Raw genomic sequence first — 13,869 nt, 5'->3', positions numbered from 1 at the left:
CAATGGTTGAAGTGGCGGGGGTTTTACGGAACTCATTTTCTGCAGGAGGAACGTGGTGTCCCTGGGAGCCAGAAGCAGACTTACCCTCCTCCTTTGAGCTCAAGGCATTCTGGATGTCCTTGTGGACGTCAATGTCTTCCAGGTACGAGGCTGGGAACCAGGCTATCTGCTTGTCTGCGTTTTCCACTAGCCACCATCCTGCAGCAGACAGAAAAGGGGAAAAAAAAAAAAGGTTTTTAACAGCCTGCAAGTAGACAGATGACCATAATCCCTGGGTAGGGGCTGCTCTGCCGCAAGAGACGGCAGGGACATTCTGCAGAGCCGCTCAGAGCCTGGCCGAGGCCCTGCTGACACTTTGTTCTTTCCTCCCGTGTAAATCCGGGCAAGCACGCCACACGTACAAACACCCACCCGCACCCGTGCTGCGACCGACTCGGCATTTGCCAAGCGATGAATCAATCTACACCATCCATCCCTGAAACGGAAGAATCCCTGTCGCACCTACCCGTCATGTCCTTCATTAACACTTCAACGATTTCCTTCTTAGCGACTTTGAAAGCCCTGTTCTTTGTGTCTTTGGTTTCAAAGGTTTCTATGCATCGGTAGCTCTGGGATGCCTGGGGGTGTGTAATAGAGGCGAGGTGCTGCCGCGGCTGGTTTTTCTTTTCCCCTCCAATTTCTGATGGCATGATCACAACACTGAAAAGTAAAGTTTAAAATCAGTTTACTGAAAACTCACGTGGAAGGTTGAGTTTAGTATTGATTCTGGTAAAATTATCTACGCAGTAGGCCAAGAAAAGCTTAGGCGTCAGAAACGACATAAACATGCTTTAGATAAAGCATTCAGTAGAACTTCCCTGCTCAGCTGCCCCAGTACGTAACTGTTGTTCCCCTTCTACCCTTATTCTATAACATTTCTGTTTCATGAAGACACACACAAACAAAAACCACAAATATGATTTCATACCTGTTTTCAGGAAAGGAGGGATCTAGGTCTTGGGTCTGCGCCTTGAAAAACTGAATCACATCTTCACCCTGGGAGATTTTAGCATCCGTTTTCAGCAGCTCCTGGGAGTAAGTTTCCAGCAGTTTCAGTATCTCCAGGCACCTGTTCAGCTTCCCACTCTTCCTCTGCTTCGCATTTGCATCTTTAAAATAACAAGAGCAAAGTTGGTGTAAGACAACAACAGATCTGGACGCCTTGAGAGCAGCATCTTTTGCCTGAACACGGGGGTGCCCTCACCTACCACCCTTCCCCGCACGAGCCCAAACGGCAAGAAGCCGAGACAGAAGCTGGCTCCGCCTCCCTACCATTTTAATAGCTCCTGCTACAATTTTTGAATATCTAAAATTTATCTTTGTTCACAGGTAAATGTTACAAGGAGCTCTGGGCCAATATTTAAAGTGTAACATTAATTTACCAAGTGCAATTATCTATTAAAAAAAAACCAAACCTTTCTGGGTTATTTTAAGTCAGTAGTAGACGCAAGCACGTGGATGTAACCCAGCAGTACCGTGCCACGAGCAGGAGCTGTTAATCTGTTCCAGAGGAAGGCCAGACTCAGAGACTGAAGTCTGTGTCGTCACTTACGACTGTCCCCGACAGCTCTGTCGTGTTTGTTGGTCCATCAGGGATTTGTTCTCCTTACCTTTAAACCTGGGGATTGTCCGGTCAGATCTCCCGAGTGAGCCGCTCTCGACGGGGAATTTTCTCTTCAGCTCTTTCTAAAAGCGAGGAGGAGGAGAGAATAGTGATGCTTCGCAGCCCCGACACACGGCTGGGCTCCTTCCCCCCTCCCCAGGATGGGAATCCTATTTTCAGGGAAATAGTCGCTTACATGGAATCTCTTGAACTCTTCGAATGTCCGGTAGATGAGAATGTTGTTCTGATCTGACCAAGACACAAACATCATGTAGTTCTGGAAAAATAGAAGGGAGAAGAAGTGCACTTTTTTTAATTACAATGTTCAATATTGGATGCTTTCAAGCAATCAGCATTTGCCAGGACCTGTGGCTTAGTTCAGCTTTAGGCTGCAAGACTGTCACATTTAAAAATTAAATTAAACATTAGACCTACAAAAATATTTCCTTAATTTTAGGGCCCCAAATGGGTAATAATTGTTAAAACCAGAAGAAATTTATGACGCTGTGAAGAGAAAGGCAGCAGAATCCAAGATAACTGTTTTCTTATGATATTAAGACCATTAAAAAACAAGTGCAAGACCTCTGTCCTAGATCACAAGGCTCTAATCCCAACACTGTGGGGAAATGAGCAAGTACACCCCTGTAAGAGTAACTCAGAAAGCCCTCTAGTTTCCCAATTTGTAAATATTTAAGGAGGAAAAAAAAAAGTCCAACAAAAAAAAAAATTAAAGTACCTTCTGCTTTCTGCATTGCATCAAGCCTACAGCCTTCACGCTCACTGGGTACCTGCCGCAGCTCATCTTGGCGCACCTCCCCCAAGCCTGCTCCTCCCGCCCCAGGGCAGCTGGAGGCTGAGCAGAGATGCGGCTCCGGGCACGACTCCCGTGGTTAAATACGCTGGAGCAGAAGGCAGGGCGCAGGCGTTCCCGCGCTTCCTCCTCCGCCCAGTAACGCTGGCAGAAATTCCGTAATGTGGCAAACTACCACATGCCTCTTACCTGCCCCCTTGCTTTTAACATGCAAATACTGCCGGGTGCAGGTGCCAGGGGCATAGTTCAGAGAGCTGGGGAGGAGAAGCATCTTATCTTATCACATCCTTACTAGAATAATGCTGGTAAGCGAGCCTGACCCTGCGGCCGGCTCCATCTATCACCCCCGGGTGTCAGGGACGCCACTCGGGCGGCAACACGTGCTGTGAACTGAAGTACCTTTCCGGGGATGGACGCGTCGTGTTTGCGGCTATATTGCACGGACGTGCCTGTCGGAGCTGCCTGCAGCCTGGGCTGCGCTCACACCGGTCCCAAAAAGCGATTAAGAACATGGCTTGTTGTAAAGTATGAATTAGGGACGACTCGACGTGTGCCAGCCGTTACAAATCTCTTTTCTTTACTGCTTTGTCCCATCTGCTGATACTTCGCTTCAAAGGGATTTCTGGTAGCTATCTCAACGTTTGCATTCTCTCAGAAATTAATGGGAGACGCTGATGCCAACGTTGCCGGAGCGAAGGATGAACAAACACATCCCCCAGGGCGTAACTTAAAAAGTCCCAAAGCTTCTCAGGTGTAAATATGCGATGGAGACTCAGCTCCAAGTGCCTCGTGCTCTGTCCCCCACCAAGCCAGGCGTCCGTACCCACCCAGGGCGACCAGCAGCTCTTCCCGTGGAACCAGCTCCCCGCTGCCCGGAGGCACTGCAGGACCGGTAATTACAGCCCTGGAAAGCCTGTCCTTTCACTGAACTGCTGCCTTTAGCATGCCTCAGGTTACGACTTGGCTGATGGGCATCTGTGTGATCAAACCACCTTCGCCGTCCTCCCTCCTCCTCTTCTTTGATGGTAATTATTGAATCATTACCATTATTGGAGCCCAAATTGGGAGGCTCAGCCCTGCCTCCCCTTTCATTTTCCAGTTACACCTGGTGTCTCAAAACCCTCAGCAACAGCTGCAGGTGATTTTCCATCTACCAAACAACCCCCTCAGAACGTGACTAGGAAGCCAAACAAGATTCCTTCTGGATGGCCAGAAAATACGGTGAGCAGGGCCTTGGTTTGCATTTCATGAGCACGTGAGGCGGCTCCTGCGCAGCAGGATGGCAGTTCCTGGGGACAAAGGAAGTGTTTTCGTTGCAGTTCCATCTGGATATCCTGTTGCTGCTGGATATCTGTCCTCTGTCGGGAAGGGAAAGTTATACAGAGCGCGCTTTGGTCCCGTGCACAGGTTTGGTGGGAAAACCCCTTTGACGGCATGTCCGGGGCGCCTCCTGGCTCATGGAGCCCGACGGAGCTGCCCTGCGGAAAGGCGATGCAAAGCAGCTCGCTGCCCTCAACAGCCCCGGAATCGGACCCTCCACCTTCTGTTCGCAGAGGGTCCGTCAAAAGCACGTGCTGTTAAATCTACCTGGTTCAAAAGGTAGGGGTTTTACGGAGAGAGAGGAAATCACTTCATCCAGCGAGTTTATTCTTTACGACCGTGCTTACCTAGAAGCTACCAGTCTCTGCGGTGGCAAAACCCGTGGCGACTCCCTGACATCATACCCACCCTCACAGGCTTCTCCTTGGCAGCCAAGCCGGGGCCAAGCTCACCTTTACACCGCTCTGTTAACGTGGCTCTCGGAAAAGCTGGAACCAAGACTCTCAACAAAGCACACTTGATTGGTTTCCCGTCTCAGAGCAGACACAAACCACAACGTATTTCCGTAAAGGTTTAAACGTATTTACCCTGAATGGGAGAAGCCAAAGACAACTAAGATCTTAGAGGAGCTGCAACCTCTGTATGCAGAGGAGACGGCCAGGGGAGGTTCAGACAGCACGTTGCTCCAGGTCGGCAGGCACTGCGGGTGTCGGCAGAAACAAGAAGAGTAGGAAACAGCCTTGGTTTTGGCAATTCCTAGTTCCAAAGGCTTTGATGTATTTCGCCATTCTCAGAGAATTCAAGCAGAGGTAGGGTGGGGGGTGGAAAACTTATAATGAAATGTTACAACAGGAAGGTGAAACTACGTGGGGTTTTGCAATTCACCTGAGGCTGAAGAGCCAGCCATGCGGTTTGGAGAGCCAGTTTTCTGGGGGAGATTGGCTGGCGACAGGGATCTCAGATAAAGCAAAGTATGAGCAAAACTACTCCAGACTCGATAATTAGTTCCTGAGAAAGCGTACTGCAGAAGCAAAAAGGTCACTGCAAGGCAGAACAGAGGTGGGGGAGAATGGGCAGGCACTTCTCGGAGGTAATACCCCTTCTGATGTCATCCCAGAGAGCTCAGTTCAAGGCTCTGCAGTTGTTATAGCAGTGTCGTTGCCTTGTTGTTGTCGCGTTTGATGTCAAGAGACTGTCTGCTCAAGAGATTGATCTGATGAGTCACGTCATATTAGTCTAAAGTGATGCCATCCGCGAAGCCGAAGAAAGGGCCGTGCCAGATTGCCTCTGGATCAGCACAAGCGCTCCTCAACGGCGTTACTGCACCTCCTTCGCAAAGCCAGAAATGGTCAGGGCCATTTCTGTTGGGAAGGGTGGATAACTGATGAGAAGAGGCCATTAATTCCACTTCTTTGCTGGATACATTTGAGCACACTTACACAAAACCAAAACAAAACATTGTTTTCCTGACATTGTCAAGTTTACTTTGCATCTTCTACTACTTCCATATCACCCTGCCATAAGTTGGTACCTTCTCATGTGTAATTATTAACTGAAGGATCAGAGAGGTCTGCCCGGAAAACGTAAAACTATGCAAGTATTGCCGAGAGCAGCTATTTCATCATCAGTAATTATCTACATAGTTTTTGAGGACGGCAGTTACTTTTTTCTTTAGTCATTTCACAAGGTACAAAAGAGATCATAAATAAACAAGTCATATATAGAGCAGACTGTCCAGCTTTGATAAGACTGAGGAAACACAAGTTTTCCTCCATAATAACTGCAGGCGTTTTGCAGCCTGCTTCAGGAAAGCCACGCACGCCTCGCAAAGGTGGAGCTCTGCCTCCTGCTACTCGAGGAACACGGCTACCACCATAAAACACCTGCTCTGGGTATATGAAATATCGTTTGCGTCACAGAAAGCGACTAAGGTATAGTCATGGGGAGTCACATCAGAGTCCCTGCCCCAAAAGAGCCCACGGTCCGAAGGACAGGGTACATCATGAAGTACCTTCAGGGAGTCCCCTTGGCCGCCCAGGCTGCCCCCTCCGCTATTTCCATTACGAGACCAGCTTCCCTCCACTGAGTATAAAGTGTCCATGACAAAAAAAACCCTGAGGGTCTGGTTTTCCTTTCATTTCAGTACGGATCAGGAATAATTTAATCCGGTGTGTTTAACCAGAGTAGAGCAGCCTAGGTAGGACAAGTGCCTGGACCAATCCTTCACTGCGTCCGACGAGAGCCAGAAGTCGACTTTGAGCAGTTGGGGGTAGCCAAAGGCAGCTCTTCACCAGCTCCACCGCAGCCATTTTCAAAGTCTAACAAGCAATGGCCTTGTCACAAATGCACACACGCCAAAAAGAGAAGGAGCCACGTCATGAACATCCTTCACCACGTACAGAAGTCAGGTCCGGGCTGGTTAGTGACCTGTACGTCTCATGGCTGCAGATGTGTGGGACCCTCTATCATGCATTTCTCTTTCTATGCCCAGCACAGGAGGAACTGCTGCTGGTTAGACTCACTGACCAGGGAAAGGCAAAGAGAGAAAAAGTCCCCAAACCACCGCTGAGATAGTGCGGCTGCAAGAAAGAGATATGGAAAGGCGCCGCGGGGGGCCCTCGCCTGGAACGACGCCGGTAGGAGGGCTTCATCTTTTCCCACCATCACCTTCAGGATCAAAACCTGCCCTTTACTGTTCTTGAAGGTCACCTGCGATAACACATGACCTATCAGCACCTTTAATGAAAAGCCCAGCTGCTAAAAGCTGATTTTAAGAGTACAAAGAGGTTTTAGACTTCCAATAAATAGAGAAACAGACACTTATTTAAAAATAAAAAAAAAAAAATCAAACACTGGAGTTGACAAAAATATCCTTCACCTCATAAACAAAGGAAGCAGCTGAACTTTCACACAGGCTGGGATGAGAGATTTTGCAATATCTAATCCAGAAGAAGGTATTTCATTTCCTCCTAATTTCAGCAGCTGCTGCAGGCACTAAAGCGTTTTTCAGTGGCCAGATGAACCCGACTCAGAAATACTTTGAGCACACGCAGCAGAGCGGCACTTCTCCACCCCAGAAGCGGCTGCATTGCAGGAGCTTCAGAAGATGCACGTCCATCTTCAATGCAGGGGTTCACTAACTACTCGTAGGCAGATTTACTTTGCGATAAACAGGGCTCGAGCATGAAGAGCCGTGGTAACTGGCTCTGTATGTACAACAATGGAGTCGGACAGTAGGTATCTGCACCGGGGCTGTGGGCAGGACCTTCCTTTCCAGGTGATGAACTTGCAGTATCTGCACAGCGCCAAGAATGCATTTTGCAATACCTGCAAGCCGCGTTTTCATTTGGATCACAGCGAATTGCTGCAGCTTATAACAGTTTCCTCCTGCAACAGAGACCAAGGATCTGTGAAGGCTGAGTGTGTTTCTCTGTTCTCCACCGGCTCAGGCTGGTAAGGCAGCGTTTGTTGGAAGGAAGAAAAAGTAATTTTGCAGTGCTGCTGCCTGAGCTGTCTTAGACACAGTCCCAGCCAGCAAGGCCTCCTACAGCGGTGCTGGGAAAAGACAGTACTCGTTTTCTAACAAGCCCTTGATCTGCCTTTTCCACAAGGAAACTGCACGCGATCGCCGTGGCTTCGTGAGCCAGCACGTGGAGAGGCACAGCAGGGGCTGGCTTCCTTGGGCACTTTCATTCCCCTCTCTGCTCCGTTGCCTGTTTCTGCTTTGCTCTGCCACCCTCCCACCTCAGCACGAGTCCCAGCTCTTTTTAATCTGCAATCTCCTGCGGTGGACTTGTGTCCGGGGCATCCCTGATTATTGCCCCCCCCCGCAGGAGACCAGGGCTCAGGACACGGGGGTCCTGTCGCCACCCCCCCCCAGGCCACTGACAGCGTGGCCGCAGCCAGACAGCTGGTATAAAATCACAGCATCACATCAAACTCCCTCAAACCTCACACCGGCCGGCTGAGAGCGGTGAAAGCAACAGAGCAAATTTGCCTTAAATGCCCTTGGGATCCAGCCCAGGGAGAAAGCAGCCTTTCACGGGAGGTTTGCTCACCGCCTGGGGCACGACGGACAGGCCCCTGTCTACTGAGCACTTATCGCAACAATTTCATAGCTCCTTTGTAAAAGCGGCATGCTTTTCTAAGATTATGCAAAGGACAAAAGCATGATTCAAGAAGAAAACTTCCAGGAAGGATGAGAACGTGACTTAGGTAGCTGCAAGAGAAAGTTTCCTGCATCGTTTTCTAGAGAAAAAAAAAGGTGTTTGATAAGTTCATTGCGTGATACGAGGCCAACATGCTGTGACCTGGCTACGGGAGGTGAAGGGAGACGGAAGGCAGGGTGGAGTTTCCAAGGCATTTCAAGCCCTGAGGAAGCTGTGCCTCCGCAGCGCACAGCCTGCCCCGCATGCTCCGAAATCCGTCAGGGGAAAATCCCAGCAACACAAGCTGCACGGCCAAAGGCAAGCGAGGCAAGCACCGGTGAACGTGTAGAAATACTGTTTTCACTTGGGCAAAATCTATTCTTACTTCATGCCAAATATAGTAAAGTCTAATCAGAGACCAGACCGTTGTATTCCTCCCATATTAGTCAGAGAAATGCCCATCCTATTCTTACCCTTTCCTCATTCCCCACTGCCATCAATAAGCAGAATATGCAAAGTGCCTTATCTCTCCTGGGGTTTCGACCAGCGCTGGCAGCTCAAGTTAAAAGTTCACCTTTATTCCAGAGCGAAGACAAGACCTTTGTGTTCCTTGCCCCCTTCAGAAAACAGGGAAAACAATATTTAATCTTGACTCAAAAGCCTGGCGGGGAGAAGAGTAATGTGGAAGGAGAACTGTTGTTTCATTAATGATTAATTTTTAACAGTTCGGGACATTCTCATAGCAATTGTTATCTGAGAAAAATCTCTTCCTCCACCACTGATTGAGACTTACTACTGTCCGCTTGCTTTGACATACTTCTAGAAAAAGGAAACACCCCCAAATCAGGGAGAGCTGCATAAAGATGAGGAAAAGAAACCACCAGGTGTACCTGTCCTGTACGGGACAAGTGATTGTAAAAGCACAGCTCTCATAGCAACAGGGTCATTAATTTTTAGGAGACAAAAATGGGAGTCTCTGATAAGGAAGGACCCTCAAAACCCATATGGGAAACAGCATGCTACAACATCTTTTAATGAACTTCAAATAGCATCTTCTCACTAAAGCAAAGGGTGCTCCCATCGTGCAGTCGGTTCTGCCGCAGCAGCAGAAGCCCCTGTCCACGCTGGACCCCACCCTGAACTCTCCTGGCGTTCGCAGAGGGCAGTCGGGCCAGCCTCCTTTCGCAAAGCCAAGAGGAACGGGAGCTGCTTGCTGGAGATTTCGTGCTTTATTTTTCAAGAGCACAAAAGGAAAACCCCAGTTTCGCTGTGTTTGTGCTCAGAACGCATTAACTGATTCCAGGGGTGCTCGGAGAGAGTCTGGGATGTAGGAGACAGACTGGAGCACGACACAAGCGTCAGAGGACTGGCTGTACCAACTTGCAGAAAATAAATTGGTTTTCTTTCTCCCTATCCCTGCCATGGCAAATATACACACCGCTACTTCTGAATTCTCATTTTAATCAGCAAGAGGATCCACACGTAAAAACGGCACAAACTTTAAAATAATGTACTGCAGTCTCTGGGCATAGACCCCCAGATTTGAGCGAGGCAGAGCCTTGGCATGCTCTGTGCGAAGCCTTACACCTCAGACTGTTTTGAACAGATTTTAATAGTTCTGGACGGATCTGAACTGAGATCAATGTCTCACCCATTCACTGGCAGTGAAGTGTGTCAGTATGGCAGCAGGCTCCTTCCTAATAATTGGGAGATAAATTCATGCCTTGGGAAATTTTGCAGGTGATGCATTTGTTACAGACAAGCAAAACTGTTCAATATGATTCACTTACCCGGAAATATACATTATTTTTTTCTGCTGCTATTTCCTAGCTGACTGTAATTTCACAAACAACTGCATGACTAATTCCTGATGCTGGCTTTGTAACTGATTGGACTTAGGCTCACATCCTTACATGTAAATACAAGTCAGCTTCCCGTTGGTGTATTCCCCTGGAGAAGGCAACAGTTAATTCAGCTGGAACTACCTACAAAACCATCACAAAAACCATGGTAAGAATCCTGAGAGGTATAGGGTAAAATTTTCCAAAGAACTTTAAATAAATTAATGAAAAGTCCGTAGTGTTTAGGTTCTCAAATGAAGCAGAAGGCTCTGAGAATGTTATTCCTTGTTCTCTGGTCAAAATCTAGCTTTTTATTGCAGTAATGGAGAGAAACGCATGGCAGCAGGCAGTCCGGGCTCACCGCCCTGCAGGCTGTTACATTTCCATACAATCCTGTTGCATCCTAGAAAGTGGGCTGTGCGGACCGCAGCAAGAGTTTTGTCCTCTCTCTGTTAGTTAAGCCAGTTATCTTTGAAAATTAGCAGCCTTTCCGTAGACATAACCATACCCGTACGTACACATGCATCCTGCTGGCACCTGGGGTCAGACTGCTGGGAAAGGAGCTGCGTGAAGCCTCCTTGGGGTCTCCCCTCCTTGGGGTCACCCCTCCTTTGCTCAGGAGCTGCATTTATGCTCAGGCCTTTGTCCTCGCCCGAAGCCCACTGTGGGTGTGCCTGTGCCGTGCATTTTGCCCATCCCGACTCGACTTTCTGGCCGGGGTGCAGCGGGGCTCAGAGAGCCGGGGGGGGTGTCTGGCCCCAGCTGCCGCCCTCGTGCTAGGGAGTGAGCAGAGGGATGCGTATCTGGCCTCAAATACGGGTTATCTTCCGTTGCCAGCCCGTTTCTTCTTCCTTCCCTGTGCAACCTCTGTCAGCTGCCAGTTCCCAAGCTCTTGTTTAGCAAGTGCCAAAGACAAGAGCAGAACATCAAACAGCAGTCTTCCTCTGAGAAAGGCAAACACACCCTTTTCGTTTTCTCAAGCGCAGGTTTTACTAATGCTTCCTGGTAGTTACCGTCATTGCCGTCCTGCACGTTACCCTGTTCCAGTCACAGATTAAGCAGCTATTAGGAAGAGGCACCTATTAGAATCACAGAATTAATTTCTTCTTCAGTGAGCCTGGCCTTGCAGACATAAGTAATTGAAAAATCGGTGCTTTGTTGGCAGCGCCCGCGCCCGGGAGCGCTGCAAGGTGCCACTGTCAGCAGGCGCCTGGACCACGCACCAAGGAAGCCTCGGCCGGGCAGCGCGGGATGGAGCCGTGCTTTGCTCCCTGCCCCCAGGAAGCAGCCACTCTTAGGAGGGGTCTTTGTTAGGAGCTCTTTCGGTAGCAGGCTCTACCACGCTGCCAGCTCCTAAATCACAGCGCTGGAACCAGGGGACTAGGTGGGAGCGTGCACCACGCTGGCCTGCCGGGGCTCACCACGGGTTCCTTCGGCCCCAGAGCTCCGTCCCCGCCGAGCTCACGTGTCGCCCGACCGCGCTGCAGCTTCTCCGCCTGGTCCGAGCCCCCTCGGGCGGGCTGGTGGTGCAAGGACGTGCAGGGATGCTCCGGTGTCACACAGTCCCAGTAAGGGACATGTGGCTGAACACCGGCACCCATCGGGACCCTCCACGGGGCATCCACCAGGCTCCTGCTGGGCCATAGCAGAAGGGTCGTCCAAGCGGGAGCAGGAAGGAGGGCTGCCGCGTCCTTCCTCTGCTCTGCGTCATGTTCCTTCCTTCGGACGGGATTAATTAGGCTCTGCGCTCGGATTCAATTAGGGACGGAAAAGTGGATTTCCTTGCTCTGATTTGAATCTGAGCATCTCTCCCGTTTTTTTCCTTGCCTGCTTTGAAACAAGACGGTGCTGGCCGTGAGGGCAAATAGAGAAAATTGAGGGCACCTTTTCCTAAAGAGCCAGCTCTGCTCTTACAGCCGACCAGAAAAGGGGCAGGGGGAGCAACACTGAGCACAAATCCCTCCGTAAGCAACAGCTTCTTTCCAGGTTATGAACTTTTTCCTTTCAAATAAAAATAAAACATGCTTGTATTTTAACTAACTCAATAAATGAAGTCACTAACGAGGAAGCAAACAGACTGTTAACAGCTGAACAAGGAGGTTGCTTTGGCTTAGAAACATCCCTGCAACTATTTAATTGCTTGAAGGCTGAGCAATAAAGCACTGTAGGAAATTCCCCAGGTCTCTCTTCCAGATACCAATATACCTTTTTTCCTGAATTAAAAAAAAAGAATGAGGTCATCAAGATCATTTAAATATTTATTGGTGGGTAAGGAAAACAAACATAAAGAATGTCTTTTCCCCTACTTGATCTTTCCTTCGTGTGTGAAATTTAGATATATAGTTGTCTATAACTTTAGACAAAGCCATTTTAGTAGTTCCTACCAGTTACTCACGCCTCTTCTCCCTCTCTCCCAAGTACCAGCAAAGAAATGTTCTCATGAAATTGCAAATTAAAAAAAAAAAGGAGCACTGGTAAATAGGAGGCCCAAAGATGGAGATCCAGATCATCAGCTCAGTGCTACGCAGACCAGGAAACAGATCAGCCATTTCCACGTAAAGCACACTAAATTTTGAAATCTTTTTGAAAGCAAGTCTTTGAAGCCTTTCTCTAAAACGATGCATTACCTACTAAACATTTTACACCATGCTGTGTTAAATATATCAGAGGATAACAGCTGAAAATGAGCAGTATTTTTCCAGCAACTTTCATACAAATTGTGTCTTTGCAGAATTGGCGGCACAACAGCACTTAACACCAGGCAAAGGACTCAAGATGCATTTCAAATAGGCTACGAAACAGCCTGGAAAGAATAGGATGTGGAGAAGTACAGCTATTTGTAGGGGCAGGAGCTGCTAAGGAGAAAGGTTCCAGGCCACGGCTGCCTGAAGGGACATGAAAAGGGCTGGTGCTGCCCGAAGGGGAAGAGGAGGAGGGAGGGGAGGCAAAAACCTATCCCAGCCAACCAATACAAGATTTCTTCAGATGATATTTTGGTCCACCTCCATCCCGGCCATACACTTGTTTGCATTAAACAAAATAATCATATTTAACTTGAACTGCAGGACATGAAGAGGTAAAAAGTGGAAGCGGATACAAAATTCACATTCTAGAGTGCACTGTCCACAGTAGGAGACTTATCCTGTGGCCTCAAAACCTCTAGCGTCAAGCCAAAAAGAAGGAAAAGCGCAAGGCTGTGCTGCCCTCCGACTCTTCATCCTCTCAACCCCCGTCGAGAACTTCCCAAGGCCGCTGTGTCCCGGAGGCTGGCTGCGGGGTGCGCTTCAGGCAGTCACACCCGCCGGACTACAGGATGAATTGGCCAAAAGCTTTATCTGCACTTTTAGCACGGTGCCAAGCGGCAGCTTGGAAAATTAACCTTTCCGAGGGGTGAGAGGCCCAGCTCCGAAGCTGATGCTGTGCTGGACCATCACCCAGGAGCTGGGTGACCGCCCTCACATGCTCGCAAGCCTGTGGCTCAACAGGAGGAAAAGGAAAGCCGCTGAATGTCCACTCGAGACCGAAGAGCTGGGGCAAGGCCTGGGCTCTCCTTCACGCCCCAGCAGCCCAGCCACAGGCGAGGGCTCACTTTTTCGACGTACCTGCCCTTGTGTAACACATGCAAACGCTCTTGGAAAGAGGTAAGTAAATCCTTCCTCAATATAGTTTTACAAGCATGTGACAGGTGTTAAAAGACGTAAAATTTTACACGGGTGTGCTCTGCTACAGGTGCGTGAGTTGGAAGAGCCACCCGTTTGTTTGTTCTTTAAATCACACTGCTGACCGTATCGCTGTGCTGGAGATAACACCGAGGTGCACTTTGCCACCGTCGGCACGTAGGAGAGCTGCTCCGTGCCACAAGCTCTGCCGCACACAGTATATATATAAATATACACACACAAATGTGAGGTGGGCAAGCGCTGGTGGAGGCTCACGTCACTGCGCCCTGTGAAGGAAAACCCGCCCTGTTCTCCTCAAACACAAGATTCAAACCCAGAGCCTGCTGCTGTATTGGCAAAAGACATCAGAAACGCGCACTTCTGCGTGTGGTGTTTAACGGCGAATGCCCGCGCCGAGCCTCCTCACCCAGAGCCGGGGAAAGCCCCG

At 49.2% G+C, this 13,869-nt stretch overlaps 1 protein-coding gene across 1 annotated transcript in view; it reads left to right on the top strand.

Moving 5' to 3' along the window:
• Window positions 1–3,910: 3,910 nt before the first annotated feature.
• GFER (growth factor, augmenter of liver regeneration) overlaps window positions 3,911–13,869 on the top strand; it is a 13,403-nt gene continuing 3,444 nt past the window's right edge. Inside the window, exon 1 of the mRNA XM_009329403.1 lies at window positions 3,911–4,052. Within this exon, the coding sequence (XP_009327678.1) occupies window positions 3,911–4,052 (142 nt within the window). The remainder of the gene's footprint in view (window positions 4,053–13,869) is intronic.

This window comes from Pygoscelis adeliae, unplaced genomic scaffold (genome assembly GCF_000699105.1).
Source record: "Pygoscelis adeliae isolate BGI_AS28 unplaced genomic scaffold, ASM69910v1 Scaffold467, whole genome shotgun sequence".
Lineage (NCBI taxonomy): Eukaryota > Metazoa > Chordata > Aves > Sphenisciformes > Spheniscidae > Pygoscelis > Pygoscelis adeliae.
This window is presented reverse-complemented; position numbering and strand designations above follow the sequence as displayed.